The following is a 17,428-nucleotide window of genomic DNA, read 5'->3' as shown; positions in this document are numbered from 1 at the left end:
ATCACTAAACAGGAAACCTATAACAAAGAGGGCTAGCAGACAAACACATCTTTAGATACAGGAGAGGATAGAGGGACTGTTTAACTCCTCCTTTATTAAAAGGAAATTCATCATATACAAAATAAATTGATAATGTCAGTTGAACTTATCATGTCATTCACATAGATCCAACACACCTCTCCTTCTCCTGTGACATCAGACCAAGGCACTACTTGGGCTGCTCAAGAACGTTTTGGGGAAATGTGTCGTTCAGTACAAGCCATTACTGAACATGGCAAATGTTTAATTGAACTGAACACACCCCTGTTAGCTGGTGTACAGCACACCACAGTCTCCAGTCTAATATAGTCCCTCCATATGAATCATATACATTCCAAAAACAGTGTCCACGGTGTGAGAACACAGACCTCTTTCAAGAGAAGCTATCCATTTCCACTGACTATGGATCTGTGGATGTTTTTTTTATGCTCTGAGCAAGAACAGTGACCTTCATGGATTTAGTCCTGGGATGTGCAGTCTGCTCTGTGCTAGTCAGTCTTGTCCAATCTGGTGAGTCCGTTGGGTTGATTGGCATGTCAGAAGATCACTACCGTGGCCTGTTTGGGAGGGAGTTTCTTCACAGGCACGTGCACTTCCTCATGGTCAGTACTCATGTTATTGAACAGCCAGCCCAAGGTCACTTGCTTAGCTACAGGGGTATTGGACAAACACACATCAGTCAAGTAACATCTTGGAGTGCATTAAGGACAGAAACTGTACAGAACTTTCAGATAGAAATAGATTAAATAGAGCAGACAAGGACACACAGATAGAAATATATTGTATAGAACTGACAAGAGAGGGATATTCAGAGAGAAATATATTGTATGTAGAATAGGTTACTAACATGCAGCCTGGTGCTCAGGACAATCCTTCTGGATGTGTTCTACTGAACCACACACAAGACAACATCCTTCTACAGATAAGGAGAAGAGACAATGTTATGGATTGTCTGTTTGATGTATTTGCATAGTTTAGTACTATGAGTGTGTGTGTGTGTGTGTGACTACTGCACCTGCGGTGTAGTCCTTTGGGGTTGTCTGGGCAGGACCTGGACATGTAACCAGTCTTACCACAGATGAAACTCTTGGCATATGGGCATTCACCTGAGAGAGGGAGATCACAAATGAGTCAGGAGCCGCAACAAAACAGCACACGATTCTACCATTAGTCTCAGACAACACACACACTCACACATAGGTACAACAAACAACACACTGGTGGATACACACTCTCTCCCTCTTATATCGCTCCCTTCCTATGCCCCCCCTTCTCTTTTTCCTTCTCATACGATAGTGCAACAGCTTATTGAGGCACACATCCAGTGCTGGGTCTATTTTAGCGTGGCAGCTTTTGATCTCGTGTTCAGTGGATACACAGCGGTAGCAGATGTCCCTTCCCATCTCGTGTCTCTGTCCGCCTCCGGACAGTCAGCCAATCCATAGCCAGGATTCCTACAGTTAAAACACAGATGGAGAGGGGCAGACAGAGAGACAGACAGAGGGAGAGAGAGAAGAATGAAGAGATAGGAGAGGTTGTGTGTCACTATGTCCTATAGTCCAATGTAGTGAATTATTTGGGTAGCCCCGACTGGGACTCGAACCTGCTGTTTAGATTTTTTTTTTACCCCACGCTACAGATGGCTATATCGGTCCGCTAATACAGGACTAGTAAAGGCCCAGTGCCATACTTTTGTGAAATAATAATATTTTTCTTATAATATAATATTTTTCTTAAAGTTGCACCTAGCAACCAAGAAAGGTGGATTGGAGATGTTTGATGTGGGTCTAGAAGGAGAGTTTACAGTTTAACCAGACACCTAGGTATTTGTAGTTGTCCACATATTCTAAGTCAGAGCCGTTCAGAGTAGTGATGCTGGACGGGCGGGCAGGTGCAGGCAGCCATCCGTTGAAGAGCATGCATTTTGTTTTACTTGTATTTAAGAGCAGTTGGAGGCCACGGAAGGAGAGTTGTATGGCATTGAAGCTCGTCTGGAGGTTTGTTAACACAGTGTCCAAAGAAGGGCCAGAAGTATACAGAATGGTGTCGTCTGCGTCGAGGTGGATCAGAGACTCACCAGCAGCAAGAGCGACATCATTGATGTATACAGTCGGCCCAATAATTGAACCCTGTGGCACCACCATAGAGACTGCCAGAGGCCCGGACAACAGGCCCTCCGACTTGACACACTGAACTCGATCAGAGAAGTAGTTGGTAAACCAGGCAAGGCAATCATTTGAGAAACCAAGGCTATCGAGTCTGCCGATGAGGATGTGGTGATTGACAGAGTTGAAAGCCTTGGCCAGGTCAATGAATATGGCTGCACAGTATTGTCTCTTATCGATGGCGGTTATGATATAATTTAGGACCTTGAGCGTGGCTGTGGTGCACCCATGACAAGCTCTGAAACCCGATTGCATAGCGGAGAAGGTGCGGTGGGATTCGAAATGGTCTGTAATCTGTTTGTTGACTTGGCTTTCGAAGACCTTAGAAAGGCAGGGTAGGATAGATATAGGTCTGTAGCAGTCTGGATGTAGAGTGTCCCCCCCTTTGAAGATGGGGATGACCACAGCTGCTTTCCAATTTCTGGGAATCTCAGACAAAATGAAAGAGAGGTTGAACAGGCTAGTAATAGGGGTTGCAACAATTTTGGCAGATAATTTTAGAAAGACAGAGTCCAGATTGTCTAGCCCGGCTGATTTGTAGGGGTCCAGATTTTGCAGCTCTTTCAGAACATCAGCTGACTGAGTTGCTGTGGGGAGTACAGTGCAGTTGGCCGGGGTAGGGGTAGCCCGTACAAATCAGCTGGGCTTGACAATCTGGAACCTCTATTTCTGAAACTATCTGCCGCCATTGTCGCAACCCCTATTACCAGCCTGTTCAACCTCTCTTTCATATCGTCTGAGATCCCCAAGGATTGGAAAGCTGCCGCAGTCATCCCCCTCTTCAAAGGGGGAGACACCCTGGACCCAAACTGTTACAGACCTATATCCATCCTGCCCTGCCTATCTAAGGTCTTCTAAAGCCAAGTCAACAAACAGGTCACTGACCATCTCGACTCCGCTGTGCAATCTGGTTTCCGAGCCGGTCACGGGTGCACCTCAGCCACGCTCAAGGTACTAAACGATATCATAACGGCCATCGATAAAAGACAGTACTGTGCAGCCGTCTTCATCGACCTTGCCAAGGCTTTCGACTCTGTCAATCACCATATTCTTATCGGCAGACTCAGTAGCCTCGGTTTTTCGGATGACTGCATAGCCTGGTTCACCAATTACTTTGCAGACAGAGTTCAGTGTGTCAAATCGGAGGGCATGCTGTCCGGTCCTCTGGCAGTCTCTATGGGGGTGCCACAGGGTTCAATTCTCGGGCCGACTCTTTTCTCTGTATATATCAATGATGTTGCTCTTGCTGCGGGCGATTCCCTGATCCACCTCTACGCAGACGACACCATTCTATATACTTCCGGCCCGTCCTTGGACACTGTGCTATCTAACCTCCAAACGAGCTTCAATGCCATACAACACTCCTTCCGTGGCCTCCAACTGCTCTTAAACGCTAGTAAAACCAAATGCATGCTTTTCAACTGTTCGCTGCCTGCACCCGCACGCCTGACCAGCATCACCACCCTGGATGGTTTCCGACCTTGAATATGTGGACATCTATAAGTACCTAGGTGTCTGGCTAGACTGTAAACTCTCCTTCCAGACTCATATCAAACATCTCCAATCGAAAATCAAATCAAGAGTCGGCTTTCTATTCTGCAACAAAGCCTCCTTCACTCACGCCGCCAAACTTACCCTAGTAAAACTGACTATCCTACCGATCCTCGACTTTGGCGATGTCATCTACAAAATTGCTTCCAACACTCTACTCAGCAAACTGGATGCAGTTTATCACAGTGCCATCCGTTTTGTCACTAAAGCACCTTATACCACCCACCACTGCGACTTGTATGCTCTAGTCGGCTGGCCCTCGCTACATATTCGTTGCCAGACCCACTGGCTCCAGGTCATCAACAAGTCCATGCTAGGTAAAGCTCCGCCTTATCTCAGTTCACTGGTCACGATGGCAACACCCATCCGTAGCACGCGCTCCAGCAGGTGTATCTCACTGATCATCCCTAAAGCCAACACCTCATTTGGCCGCCTTTCGTTCCAGTACTCTGCTGCCTGTGACTGGAACGAATTGCAAAAATCGCTGAAGTTGGAGACTTTTATCTCCCTCACCAACTTCAAACATCTGCTATCTGAGCAGCTAACTGATCGCTGCAGCTGTACATAGTCTATTGGTAAATAGCCCACCCATTTTCACCTACCTCATCCCCATACTGTTTTTATTTATTTACTTTTCTGCTCTTTTGCACACCAATATCTCTACCTGTACCTGTCCATCTGATCATTTATCACTCCAGTGTTAATCTGCAAAATTGTAATTATTCGCCTACCTCCTCATGCCTTTTGCACACAATGTATATAGACTCCCCTTTTTTTCTACTGTGTTATTGACTTGTTAATTGTTTACTCCATGTGTAACTCTGTGTTGTCTGTTCACACTGCTATGCTTTATCTTGTCCAGGTCGCAGTTGCAAATGAGAATTTGTTCTCAACTAGCCTACCTGGTTAAATAAAGGTGAAATAAAACTTAAAAAATAAATAAAAAAAGGTGGAAAGCATGGCCAGCGTAGAAAAATGCTTCTTGAAATTCTCAATTATCTACTTCCGGCGCCGACAGAGATGGCCGCCTCGCTTCGCGTTCCTAGGAAACTATGCAGTTTTTTGTTTTTTTACTTGTTATTTCTTACACTAGTACCCCAGGTCATCTTAGGTTTCATTACATACAGCCGAGAAGAACTACTGAATATAAGATCAGCGTCAACTCACCATCAGTACGACCAAGAATATGTTTTTCGCGACGCGGATCCTGTGTTCTGCCTTACAACCAGTGTAACGGAGTGGATTATATGCAGCGACCCAAAAAAACGACTCAGAAAAAGAGGGAAACGAAGCGGTCTTCTGGTCAGACTCCGGAGACGGGCACATCGTGCACCACTCCCTAGCATTCTTCTCGCCAATGTCCAGTCTCTTGACAACAAGGTTGATGAAATCCGAACAAGGGTAGCATTCCAGAGGGACATCAGAGACTGCAACGTTCTCTGCTTCACGGAAACATGGCTAACCGGAGAGACGCAATCTGAAGCGGTGCAGCCAGCGGGTTTCTCCACGCATCGCGCGGACAGAAACAAACATCTTTCTGGTAAGAAGAGGGGCGGGGGCGTATGCCTTATGACTAACGTGACATGGTGTGATGACAGAAACATACAGGAACTCAAATCCTTCTGTTCACCTGATTTAGAATTCCTCACAATCAAATGTAGACCGCATTATCTACCAAGAGAATTCTCTTCGATTATAATCACAGCCGTATATATCCCCCCCCAAGCAGACACATCGATGGCTCTGAACGAACTTTATTTAACTCTCTGCAAACTGGAAACGATTTATCCGGAGGCTGCATTCATTGTAGCTGGGGATTTTAACAAGGCTAATCTGAAAACAAGACTCCCTAAATTTTATCAGCATATCGATTGCGCAACCAGGGGTGGAAAGACCCTGGATCATTGTTACTCTAACTTCCGCGACGCATATAAGGCCCTGCCCCGCCCCCTTTCGGAAAAGCTGACCACGACTCCATTTTGTTGATCCCTGCCTACAGACAGAAACTAAAACAAGAAGCTCCCACGCTGAGGTCTGTCCAACGCTGGTCCGACCAAGCTGACTCCACACTCCAAGACTGCTTCCATCACGTGGACTGGGAGATGTTTCGTATTGCGTCAGACAACAACATTGACGAATACGCTGATTCGGTGTGCGAGTTCATTAGAACGTGCATTGAAGATGTCGTTCCCATAGCAACGTTTAAAACATTCCCTAACCAGAAACCTTGGATTGATGGCAGCATTCGTGTGAAACTGAAGGCACGAACCACTGCTTTTAATCAGGGCAAGGTGTCTGGTAACATGACTGAATACAAACAGTGCAGCTATTCCCTCCGCAAGGCTATCAAACAAGCTAAGCGCCAGTACAGAGACAAAGTAGAATCTCAATTCAACGGCTCAGACACAAGAGGCATGTGGCAGGATCTACAGTCAATCACGGACTATAGGAAGAAACCCAGCCCAGTCACGGACCAGGATGTCTTGCTCCCAGGCAGACTAAATAACTTTTTGCCCGCTTTGAGGACAATACAGTGCCACTCACACGGCCTGCAACGAAAACATGCGGTCTCTCCTTCACTGCAGCCGAAGTGAGTAAGACATTTAAACGTGTTAACCCTCGCAAGGCTGCAGGCCCAGACGGCATCCCCAGCCGCGCCCTCAGAGCATGCGCAGACCAGCTGGCCGGTGTGTTTACGGACATATTCAATCAATCCCTATACCAGTCTGCTGTTCCCACATGCTTCAAGAGGGCCACCATTGTTCCTGTTCCCAAGAAAGCTAAGGTAACTGAGCTAAACGACTACCGCCCCGTAGCACTCACATCCGTCATCATGAAGTGCTTTGAGAGACTAGTCAAGGACCATATCACCTCCACCCTACCTGACACCCTTGACCCACTCCAATTTGCTTACCGCCCAAATAGGTCCACAGATGATGCAATCTCAACCACACTGCACACTGCCCTAACCCATCTGGACAAGAGGAATACCTATGTGAGAATGCTGTTCATCGACTACAGCTCGGCATTCAACACCATAGTACCCTCCAAGCTCGTCATCAAGCTCGAGACCCTGGGTCTCGACCCCGCCCTGTGCAACTGGGTTCTGGACTTCCTGACGGGCCGCCCCCAGGAGGTGAGGGTAGGCAACAACATCTCCTCCCCGCTGATCCTCAACACTGGGGCCCCACAAGGGTGCGTTCTGAGCCCTCTCCTGTACTCCCTGTTCACCCACGACTGCGTGGCCATGCACGCCTCCAAATCAATCATCAAGTTTGCGGACGACACAACAGTGGTAGGCTTGATTACCAACAACGACGAGACGGCCTACAGGGAGGAGGTGAGGGCCCTCGGAGTGTGGTGTCAGGAAAATAACCTCACACTCAACGTCAACAAAACTAAGGAGATGATTGTGGACTTCAGGAAACAGCAGAGGGAACACCCCCATCCACATCGATGGAACAGTAGTGGAGAGGGTAGCAAGTTTTAAGTTCCTCGGCATACACATCACAGACAAACTGAATTGGTCCACTCACACAGACAGCATCGTGAGGAAGGCGCAGCAGCGCCTCTTCAACCTCAGGAGGCTGAAGAAATTCGGCTTGTCACCAAAAGCACTCACAAACTTCTACAGATGCACAATCGAGAGCATCCTGGCGGGCTGTATCACCGCCTGGTATGGCAACTGCACCGCCCTCAACCGTAAGGCTCTCCAGAGGGTAGTGAGGTCTGCACAACGCATCACCGGGGGCAAACTACCTGCCCTCCAGGACACCTACACCACCCGATGCTACAGGAAGGCCATAAAGATCATCAAGGACATCAACCACCCGAGCCACTGCCTGTTCACCCCGCTGTCATCCAGAAGGCGAGGTCAGTACAGGTGCATCAAAGCTGGGACCGAGAGACTGAAAAACAGCTTCTATCTCAAGGCCATCAGACTGTTAAACAGCCACCACTAACATTGAGTGGCTACTGCCAACACACTGTCAATGACACTGACTCTACTCCAGCCACTTTAATCATGGGAATTGATGGGAAATGATGTAAATATATCACTAGCCACTTTAAACAATGCAACCTTATATAATGTTACTTACCCTACATTATTCATCTCATATGCATACGTAGATACTGTACTCTATATCATCGACTGCATCCTTATGTAACACATGTATCACTAGCCACTTTAACTATGCCACTTGGTTTACATACTCATCTCATATGTATATACTGTACTCGATATCATCTACTGTATCTTGCCTATGCTGCTCTGTACCATCACTCATTCATATATCCTTATGTACATATTCCTTATCCCCTTACACTGTGTATAAGACAGTAGTTTTTTTGGAATTGTTAGTTAGATTACTTGTTCGTTATTACTGCATTGTCGGAACTAGAAGCACAAGCATTTCGCTACACTCGCATTAACATCTGCTAACCATGTGTATGTGACAAATAAAATTTGATTTGATTTGATTTTAGTGGATTTATCAGTGGTGACAGAGTTTCCTATCCTCAGTGCAGTGGGCAGCTGGACTTTACAGTGTCCCAGAACTTTTTTGAGTTTCTGTTGCAGGAAGCAAATTTCTGCTTGAAAAAGCTAGTCTTTGTGTATATTCGTTTCTAGCTTCCCTGAAAAGTTTCATATCACGGGGGCTGTTCGATGCTAATGCAGAACGCCATAGGATGTTTTTGTGTTGGTTAAGGGCAGTCAGGTCTGGAGAGAACCAAGGGCTATATCTGTTTCTGGTTCTAAATTTCTTGAATGGGGCATGCTTATTTAAGATGGTGAGGAAGGCATTTTTTTTAAATAACCAGGCATCCTCTACTGACGGGATGAGGTCAATATCCTTCCAGGATACCCGGGCCAGGTCGATTAGAAAGGCCTGATGGAGCGTTTGACAGTGATAAGTGGAGGTCGCTTGACCGCTGACCCATTACGGATGCAGGCAATGAGGCAGTGATTGCTGAGATCTTGGTTGAAAACAGTAGAGGTGAATTTGGAGGGCAAGTTGGTTAGGATGATATCTATGAGGGTGCCCGTGTTAATGGCTTTGGGGTGGTACCTGGTAGGTTCATTGATAATTTGTGTGAGATTGAGGGCATCAAGCTTAGATTGTAGGATGGCTGGGATGTTAAGCATGTTCCAGTTTAGGTCGCCTAGCAGCACGATCTCTGAAGATAGACGGGGGGCAATCAGTTCAGATATGGTGTCCAGAGCACAGCTGGGGGCAGAGGGTGGTCTATAGCAGGCGGCAACGGTGAGAGACCTTTTTTAGAGAGGTGGATTTTTAAAAGTAGAAGTTCACATTTTTGGGGTACAGACCTGGATAGTAGGACAGAACTCTGCAGGCTATCGTTGCAGCAGATTGCAATACTGCCCCCTTTGGCAGTTCTATCTTGTCTGAAAATGTTGTAGTTAGGGATGGAGATTTTAGAGTTTTTGGTGGTCTTCCTAATGAGAGAGATATTGTCTCTAGAAACATCCTTGAAACCAGGTGATGTTATTGCATGTGTGGTTGGATAAGGTATAATGAGCAGGGCTAGAGGCTCTACAGTGAAATAAACACTAACCAGAACAGAAATGGACAAGGCATATTGACATTAAGGAGAGACATGCTTAGCCGAGTGATCATAAGGGTCCAGTGAGTAGTGAGGTTGGTTGGGGTCACGGCGATTCAGACAGCTAGCCGGGCCATGGGTAGCAAGCTAGCAGAGGATGGAGGTATTTTTTTTAGCCACCTCATGTGTTTCCGTCGGTAGATTAGTGGGGTTCCGTGTGGTAGAGCCGATCAATCCAATGGGCAAAATAGATATAGTTACAGTGACCCAAGAAAATTGTCCGATAGACCTATTCAGATAGCAGCCGATAAGACAGCTAACGATTAGCGGGCCATGGATGGGCGTTCAGGTAACGTCGTGACGGAGGGGCCAGTTGGCTAACTCCCTCGGGCGGATAATGTCGGTAGTCCAGTTGTGAAGGCCCGGTGGGGCTCCGCATCGGCAGTGAAACGGGTCCGGATAGGTGATTGTAGCCCAGGAGTGGCTGATGGAACTCCTCAGCTGGCTAGCTCCGGGATAATTGATGTTTGTTCCGGGACCGACGTAAGTAATAGTCACTCGGATAGCAGCTAGCTAGCTGCAAGATCCAGGTGTAAATGTCCAGAGCTTGCGGTAGAAATCCGGGGATATGGGGAGAAAATAGGTCCGGTATGCTCTGGTCTGAGTTGCGTTGTACAAAAACTGCCGTTAGCTTCTCGAGCTAAAGGATAACTGATGACCACCAACCGTGGTTAGCTGAATACTAACGTTAGCCAGTAAACTGGCTAGCTTCTAATATTTCAGATTTGAGGTGAATAATACTTTCTTTTTTTTAAATTGGTGAGGCGGGTTGCAGGAGAGTGTTTTGAAGTAGAGATTTTTAGAAAAAATATATATAATAAGACATGCGAGGAAAATATGTAAATATATATATACACAGGACACGACAAGACGAGGACAAATAACGTCTGACTGCTATGCCATCAGTGATTTATGATTTTTTTTTGGAGCAGAATGTATTTCACAGCAATCCAGAAACAGATACATTTAGTTAAATAATGTGATCCGAATAAATGTAGCTTGAATAAACTATTGCTGCGTTCATTTGCTAGTCGGAACAAGGAAACTGACATTTCCGACTTGCTAACAGCTTGAACGCAGTACGTGTATAAGGTAGTGTAAAGTACTTAAGTAAAAATGATTTAAAGTACTACTGAAGCAGTTTTTTGCGTATTTGTACTTTATTATTTACTCCACTACATTTCTCAAGAAAATATGTACTTTTAACTCTAATACATTTTCCCTGACACCAAAAAGTACTTATTATTTAGTATGCTCATGCAGCACAGCAATATGGTCCGATTCTCGCACCTATCAATAATTATCTTTGTATTTTTTATTTAACATTATTTAACCTCAATATAACAAGTTGTCTTACTGCTTACTACTTACTGCTTCGGATCTGACGCAATCAATGTTGGAGTGTAACCTACCATGTCTGTTCATATACATTTAAAAAACAACAAAATCCTGCTTTTACTTTATGACAATTGAGTGATTTTTCCACCACTGTACATAAGTGCAATTAAAACCAAATCATTTAAAACTAAGGTACTAAGAGTTTCCTAGTTCCGAGTAGCACTTGAACACGGCATATCACTGCCACGTTTTTACTGTTTAACAGCGAGGCACATTCTTCTTCTTCCTTAGGTCGAAATGGCAGGAAAATGAGTCGAGAGACACTTAGCGCCATATGTTGTTGAGGTTGAGAACTTAAAAGCAAGTGACCACACCAGCACCTGTTACTTTGTGATTGCTGCCCCACCCACTCTTTGACTGGAAAGAGAGCAAGTGTGTGAATTTGTTTGTGCCGTTTCTTTGGTTCTTTTCTCCCAAATCCTGGGGGACGATCATCGTTGCAACATGGTTTGGCTTTTGATTCTCTGGGTTGTCCAAGGTAGGACCAGTAATTTTGTTGTGACGTCCTACTTTTGAGTGTTTTCCAATTGAGGTACTGTAGGCCAGGCCAATTTCACAGAGGCCAATTGGTTGACCATGTTATTATTATGTCACATTATGTTTCCCTTGTGTGTTTCAGTGGGCAGTGTTCCCATAGCCAATTTCACAAATGCTACTACTTCAAATGCTACTTTCCCTGCCACAGGTAGGCAGGCCTGCATTGGGGACCAGTCATTTTGTTAGGTGATAGTCTGAAAGCTAGGCCTCTTTCCTGTTTTTCACTTTTTTATTTAATGTATGCCAGCCGTACTGCAAAACTATGTTATTGTACTGTTCTGCTTAGTAATATTTTTCTTCTTCTGTGTTTCAGTGGACAACTCTAAAAACCCCATCAACAATTCTACAAATGTGACTTTCTCTGCCACAGGTAGGCCTATACTGTGATTTATCAAGTCAGTCTCTTGGGGTGATGGGGCCCAAAGAAACAACTCAATCTGTTGTCTTCAAGTTTATGCCTTATCTATCAATAAACAATGATATATTATAAATGTAGTTTGTTCACAATTCCCTTCAGGTTCTACTGCCTCGATGGGGCCACGTCACAGACAAAATGATTGGTATAAAACACCTGAAACCAGAGAAGGTAACGCATTCATTAGATGAAGCGTGCAATCCTGGACCTCTATCATGAGGTCTGGACTTTAATGGTACTGGAGGTAGTGACTTGTAACCAGTACATGTTGTTTCAGACCCTCTCTCTCTGTTACAGAGGACTTACAGTTCGACCTTGCTATCATGGAGGGAGACATTCTGGTTTCGGTGAGTCTATGATCTCTGCTTTCTCTCCTGTTACTTGCGTCTTTTAAGCTGATGAATCCAATTGATACCACCTTCTGGTATACACAGCCTGAAGCTAATGACTGCAAAATAATTCAAGCCAGATTGTTGACTAGAAGTACATTTGAATTTGCTCTACCGGTTGGTTGTCCATGGTGTTGGTCCTTCAGATGGTCAAAATTTGAGACCCAAAATATCCACAGGAAAATACACAATGCCGGCATACTACTAAGTGATAGAAATTTCAACTTCAGTACCGCCACTCTAAAAAGTTGTGTTAACAGTACTTTCCTGTGGATATTTTGACCATCTGAAGGATCAACACCACGGACCACCAGTAGAGTATGTTAAATAAAATGACATTGAAACTTTCTGCCTTTTTTTGCAATCATTAGTTTCAGTCTGTATACCAGAAGGTGGTAAGTGCCTTCCCGAAAGCATTCATACCCCTTGACCTATTTCACTTTTTTTTTTTGTGACAGCTTGAATTCAAAACGGATTAAATAAAAATTCTAACCTGTCTACACAAAATACCCCATAATATTTTTGGAAATATTTGCGTGATAAATGAAATGCAAAAATATATGTCAACTATTCGCATCCCAGAGTCAATTCTTTGTAGAAGCACCTTAGGCAGTGATTACAGCTGTGAGTCTCTCTAGGTAAGTCTAAGAGCTTTCCACACCTGGGTTGTGCAACAGTTGCCCACTTAATTCTTCTCAATTATTTAAGCTGTCAAATTGGTTGTTCATTACCAAACAACTATTTTCAGGTCTTGCTGTAGATTTGTCAAAACTGTAACTCGGCCACTCTGGAACATTCTGTCTTGGTAAACGACTCCAGTGCAGATTTGCCCTTGTGTTTTAGGTTATTGTTCTGCTGAAAGGTGAATTATTGTTGCAAACAGGATGCATGTTTTGGAATTGTATTCTATACAGGCTTCCTTTTCACTGTCAATCAGGTTAGTATTGTAGAGTAACTACAATGTTGTTCCATTCTCAGTTTTCTCCTATCACAGCCATTAAAGTCACCATTGGGCTCGTGGTGAAATCCCTGAGCGGTTTCCTTCTTCTCCGGCAACTGACTCAGGAAAGATACCTGTGTGTTTGTAGGGACTGGGTGATTAGATTAGGATCACCTAGTATTGAGTTGCACCCCCCTTTGCCCTCAGAAAAGCCTCAATTCGTCAGGGCATGGACTCTACAAGATGTCGAGCGTTCCACATGAATGCTGGCCCCATGATTTCCCCAATGCTTCCCATCGTTGTGCCCAGTTGGCTGGTAGTGGATCTCTAATCCGAAATGGCTCGTTCCATCTCATCCCACAGATGCTTAATTGGATTGAGATCTGGTGACTGGGCAGGCCACTGCATTAAGCTGAATTCACTGTCATGTTTGTGGAACCATTCCTGGCCTTGTGGCATGGGGCATTATCCTGCTGAAAAAAAATCCCTTCACAGATGGATACACTACTGCCATGAAGGGATGCACCTGGTTTTCAATTATGTTCAGAAATCCTGTGGCGTTCAAACGTTGCTCCACTTTTATCATGTGTGCCGTGAACGCGTCACACTGCCTCTCACCAGCCTGCAATGTTGCCTCACGGCATGATGGATGCATGTGGTTTTCTCCATACCCTAGTCCTCCCATCAGCGTGAAATTGCAAAAACGGGATTCATCAGATGTTTATCCCGTTCTCCTGTGTCCACTGCAACAAGTTATTTGCTGAAAGAAGTGGAACTCTGTAAGGTTGTTGGCTGCCATTTGTGTCAAGGTACTTCGAGTTGTGCGTTTTTATGATCTCAGGGCACAAATGTTTTCCTGGACTGTCAATTGAATATAACTGTAGCCCGTCTGTTGCTCTGCACAATTCGTGTCACCCATTTTCGACCACTGGACTGCCATTGGCTGGATGTCCTTTGGGTGGTGGACCATTCTTCACACACACTGGAAACTGAGTGAAATACCCAGCAACGTTGCAGTTCTTGACACACTCAAACTGGTGAGCCTGGCACCTACCATACCCTGTTCAAAGGTACTTCAATATTTTGTCCTGCCCATTCACCCTCTGAATGACATATATACATGATCCATGTCGCAAGGCTTAACAATCCTCCTTTAACCGGTCTCTTCATATACACTGATTGAACAGGTGACCTCTGTAAGGATCATAGCATTCACCTGGTCAGTCTGTCATGGAAAGTACACTGTATATCTTTTCTACATACTTAGTCTGGTTTTAGTCATTTAAGTTTACTTTGAAATAGTTTTACCATTTTAGAATTTAAAAAAATTCATAGGGGAAATGCTGAAATAACAATTTTAATTTGAGGCCTATACTCTAGCGACAGCTGGATTTAAGACTAGGTGTTTTGTTCTACAGGAAGACCGATTAGCTGTGAAGTCACTTTGGCCGGAGAATGAAGGCGTCACTTCTATCCCCTACAAGATCAACGGTGATCTGGGTGAGTGTCGAATACAGTAGGAGAGATGAGCACTAACACTAGATGATTTCTAATACAGTGAGAATGATATGCATTGTCTCTGATCCCCCACAGTGGACAGAAAGGAAACTATGCTAGCAGCGTTCAAGATGATTTCAGACCAGACGTGTATCCTCTTCCACGAATACACCAATGAGATTAACTACATAGAGTTAATCTCTGGGACAGGGTGAGTCCAAAATGGTCACATTAACACACTCTCCTTCCCAGCAGTTTACAGTTAACTCACAACCGCTCCTTCATTTTCCTTTATTTTTCTCTCTTCCTGTCATATCCACTCTTTCTCCCCCCCTTCTCTCACCTTTCTTCCCTTAACTCTAGCTGTGCGTCGTATGTAGGTTTTCAGGGCGGGGCCCAGCCTCTGTACTTCGGTAGAGCCTGTAACGTGGGGAACCTGTGTCATGAGCTGATGCATGCCCTGGGCCTGCACCACGAGCACACACGGCCAGACCGTGACCAATACATCACCATACAGTGGGACAACGTGGTCTCAGGTAACTCACACCAACACATGCTAAACCGAAGAGCTGCAGTGTGCAGGCATTTGTACCAGCCCAACACTAGCACACCTTGTTGAGCTTTTTGTAGTCTGGAGTGAAGACCGTATAGAATAACTATTGACATTAGGTACTGCTAAAGCAGCAGCTGCTCTTCCTGGGGTCCAGACACCATGAAACCCTACATAACAAAAATAGACAGTACACCACAAGGACAGAACAGGCGTTCATATATTTATGCCTAAATGTTCCATTTATCATGTACTCATTCCTGCAGCCATTAATTTCCCCATACATTGCAACCCTGTTCTCTACTGTTAAAATTGCTTTGTCTAAGCAGGTCCTGATAGCCTAATATCATAGTAACCTTGAATCCTGATATCCTAATCTCACAGCACCAGCTCTATAACCATCAGTGTTCTTCAGTTTGAAACCAATACTATGTATTTCATAGACTAATTTCCAATTATGTGGAATATAACTGAATTCGTTAACTCCTGCGAATTTCCCCTGGTGTGAACGCAGCAACCTTGTTCGCTAAATTCCCCTTACATGAATAGCACCACATTGTCATCTACAGTTGCCACCCGTAATGGGTATCCTGGGATAACATGTAAGCTCTTGAACTTGAAGGCCACCCGCTATGGGTTTCCTTAGGTAAGATGCAATAGTCATGCCTTGAATCGTGTAGAGTTTCCTCCTGCTAGAGGTTCAACTTAATGGTTTCCATCTCAACAACTTGTCTAGATTTCCACTTTCATTCCCCTATATCACAATCACACCCAGCAGTGTCCACCAGTCACGTCTGCCTCTTTTAACTTCCAGGAAAAGAAGATAACTTTAAGGTGAAGGAAGGAGACACTCAGGATCTGCCCTATGACTACGACTCCATAATGCACTACGGAACGTCAGTCACACTCCTCTCCTCCTTATTCCCAATGAAGTCTCAATTTTCCTCGCCTTGTTTTTAAACTGCTAGCAATAAGTAAAGATGAGTTGTATCATCAGTATCCAGCTCCAGTAACATTTCTCTGTGTGTCCCAAATGGCTCCCTATTTAAGTCACTACTTTTGACCTGGGCTCTGGTCAAACTAGGTGCACTATATTGGGAATAGGGTGACATTGTGATGCAGTCCTTGTTAAAGTAGCATTTCCTCAAATCCCCATTGTTGGGTTTCTCCTGGCAGTTATTACTTCTCATCAAACCGGAACCCCACTATTGACTCCAAGAAGAGTGGAGTCCAGATTGGACAGAGAAATCACCTGAGCCCCCTGGACATAGCACGCCTTAACAAACTCTATCAATGTGGTAAAGACGTGTGCACACAGACAGGAAAAATATCAGAATTGGGCTGCCTTTGTAAATGTAGTCATTATCACACTGTATTCTAACCATGTTCCTGTCCTGTCTTTCCCAGAATAACAATGCACAGTTTAGCATTTATTACACCATCGAAGAAGATTCCAACACCACTGCTGCCGACTGATTCCAACACACATGGCACTGACATCCTAACTTCTCTTCACAACAATGAATAAGTTGGACAAGTCCCTTAAAGCTTTCTGATGTATTATACGTGTGGCTGGCTGCAGGCAGTGGTTTTATTTCTCCTGTGTACACTTGCTGCCTTGAATTCGGCCTATACCACTGCACTTGTCTTGGAAATAAATAACATGACCTAGACTGAAAAGAATCCACTGTGTGATGTTGCTTGCAGTGTTCTATTTCATTCTAAAATGGACCTTCTCAGCTATGCTCATCATACGTCCAGGGTGGGATCAGAGAGGAAGTAGATCTAGTGTACCAGGAGAGACGACTTAAATTAATGGTGGTTTATACCTTGAACTTGGCCGACTAGCTAGGCAACAAATTATTTAAACGATGACTCTAACTCAGGACTTAGACAGCAGGGCTCATAGATTCACCAAAATCTGAATGTTGCCCTCTAGGAGGGTGTACTACGAAACAGGTTTGAGGAGTTGGTGAGGTAAATTCGGTGAGCTCAACTCAGGATAACCGGTAGCATTAAAAGTGGCTCACCTTTTAGCAAGGAATATATTTGTTTTTTTAACTTGGCAAGTGAGTTAAGAATAAATTCTTATTTACAATGACGGCCAAACCTGGATGACCCTGGGACAATTGTGAGCCGCCCTATGGGACTCCCAGTCACGGCCGAATGTGATGCAGCCTGGATTCAAACCAGGGACTGTGGTGACGCCTCTTGCACGGAGATGCAGTGCTTCAAACCTCTGCGCCACTCGGGAGGCCAATATAAAGGTAACTTCAAAGAATTTACTGAGTTAGTCCACATAATGAAGTCAGTCAATTG

At 44.7% G+C, this 17,428-nt stretch overlaps 2 protein-coding genes across 3 annotated transcripts; one reads left to right on the top strand and one right to left on the bottom strand.

Moving 5' to 3' along the window:
- Nucleotides 1-46: 46 nt before the first annotated feature.
- Nucleotides 47-1,474, bottom strand: LOC112220243 (zinc finger CCHC domain-containing protein 9). Of its 2 annotated transcripts, XM_024381975.1 has the most exons (4): nucleotides 1,272-1,474; nucleotides 1,055-1,145; nucleotides 887-955; nucleotides 47-688 (listed from the first exon to the last, which is right to left on the bottom strand). In XM_024381975.1, the coding sequence occupies exons 1-4, from the start codon at nucleotides 1,440-1,442 to the stop codon at nucleotides 576-578; spliced, it is 444 nt and encodes a 147-aa protein (XP_024237743.1). In that variant the 5' UTR covers nucleotides 1,443-1,474; the 3' UTR covers nucleotides 47-575. The 2 variants fall into 2 exon arrangements, with proteins under 2 accessions (XP_024237743.1, XP_024237744.1); XM_024381976.1 differs by lacking the exon at nucleotides 887-955.
- Nucleotides 1,475-11,091: 9,617 nt separating this feature from the next.
- Nucleotides 11,092-16,782, top strand: LOC112220244 (astacin-like metalloprotease toxin 5). Its single transcript, XM_042302468.1, has 11 exons — nucleotides 11,092-11,259; nucleotides 11,401-11,466; nucleotides 11,632-11,688; nucleotides 11,836-11,904; nucleotides 12,031-12,080; nucleotides 14,481-14,562; nucleotides 14,656-14,770; nucleotides 14,923-15,095; nucleotides 15,924-16,005; nucleotides 16,286-16,407; nucleotides 16,517-16,782. Exons 1-11 carry the CDS (start codon nucleotides 11,226-11,228, stop codon nucleotides 16,519-16,521), a joined length of 855 nt encoding a protein of 284 aa, XP_042158402.1. The 5' UTR covers nucleotides 11,092-11,225; the 3' UTR covers nucleotides 16,522-16,782.
- The last annotated feature ends 646 nt before the right edge of the window (nucleotides 16,783-17,428 follow it).

The sequence above is a fragment of the Oncorhynchus tshawytscha genome, linkage group LG20 (genome assembly GCF_018296145.1).
Source record: "Oncorhynchus tshawytscha isolate Ot180627B linkage group LG20, Otsh_v2.0, whole genome shotgun sequence".
Classification (NCBI taxonomy): Eukaryota; Metazoa; Chordata; class Actinopteri; order Salmoniformes; family Salmonidae; genus Oncorhynchus; species Oncorhynchus tshawytscha.
The sequence above is the reverse complement of the archived record's forward strand: the minus strand, read 5'-3'. Positions and strand labels throughout refer to the sequence as shown.

Bases quoted from the DNA above. Each gene is read 5' to 3' on its own strand.
- LOC112220243 (XM_024381975.1), bottom strand. From the start codon at position 1,442: ATGGGAAGGGACATCTGCTACCGCTGTGTATCCACTGAACACGAGATC. The intron at 956-1,054 runs GTGCAGTAGTCA...CCTTATCTGTAG, and splicing joins CCCAAAGGACTACACCGCAG to AAGGATGTTGTCTTGTGTGT. The intron at 689-886 runs GTTAGTAACCTA...ATACCCCTGTAG, and splicing joins TCCTGAGCACCAGGCTGCAT to CTAAGCAAGTGACCTTGGGC.
- LOC112220244 (XM_042302468.1), top strand. From the start codon at position 11,226: ATGGTTTGGCTTTTGATTCTCTGGGTTGTCCAAG. The intron at 11,260-11,400 runs GTAGGACCAGTA...TGTGTGTTTCAG, and splicing joins GATTCTCTGGGTTGTCCAAG to TGGGCAGTGTTCCCATAGCC. The intron at 15,096-15,923 runs GTAACTCACACC...TTTAACTTCCAG, and splicing joins GTGGGACAACGTGGTCTCAG to GAAAAGAAGATAACTTTAAG.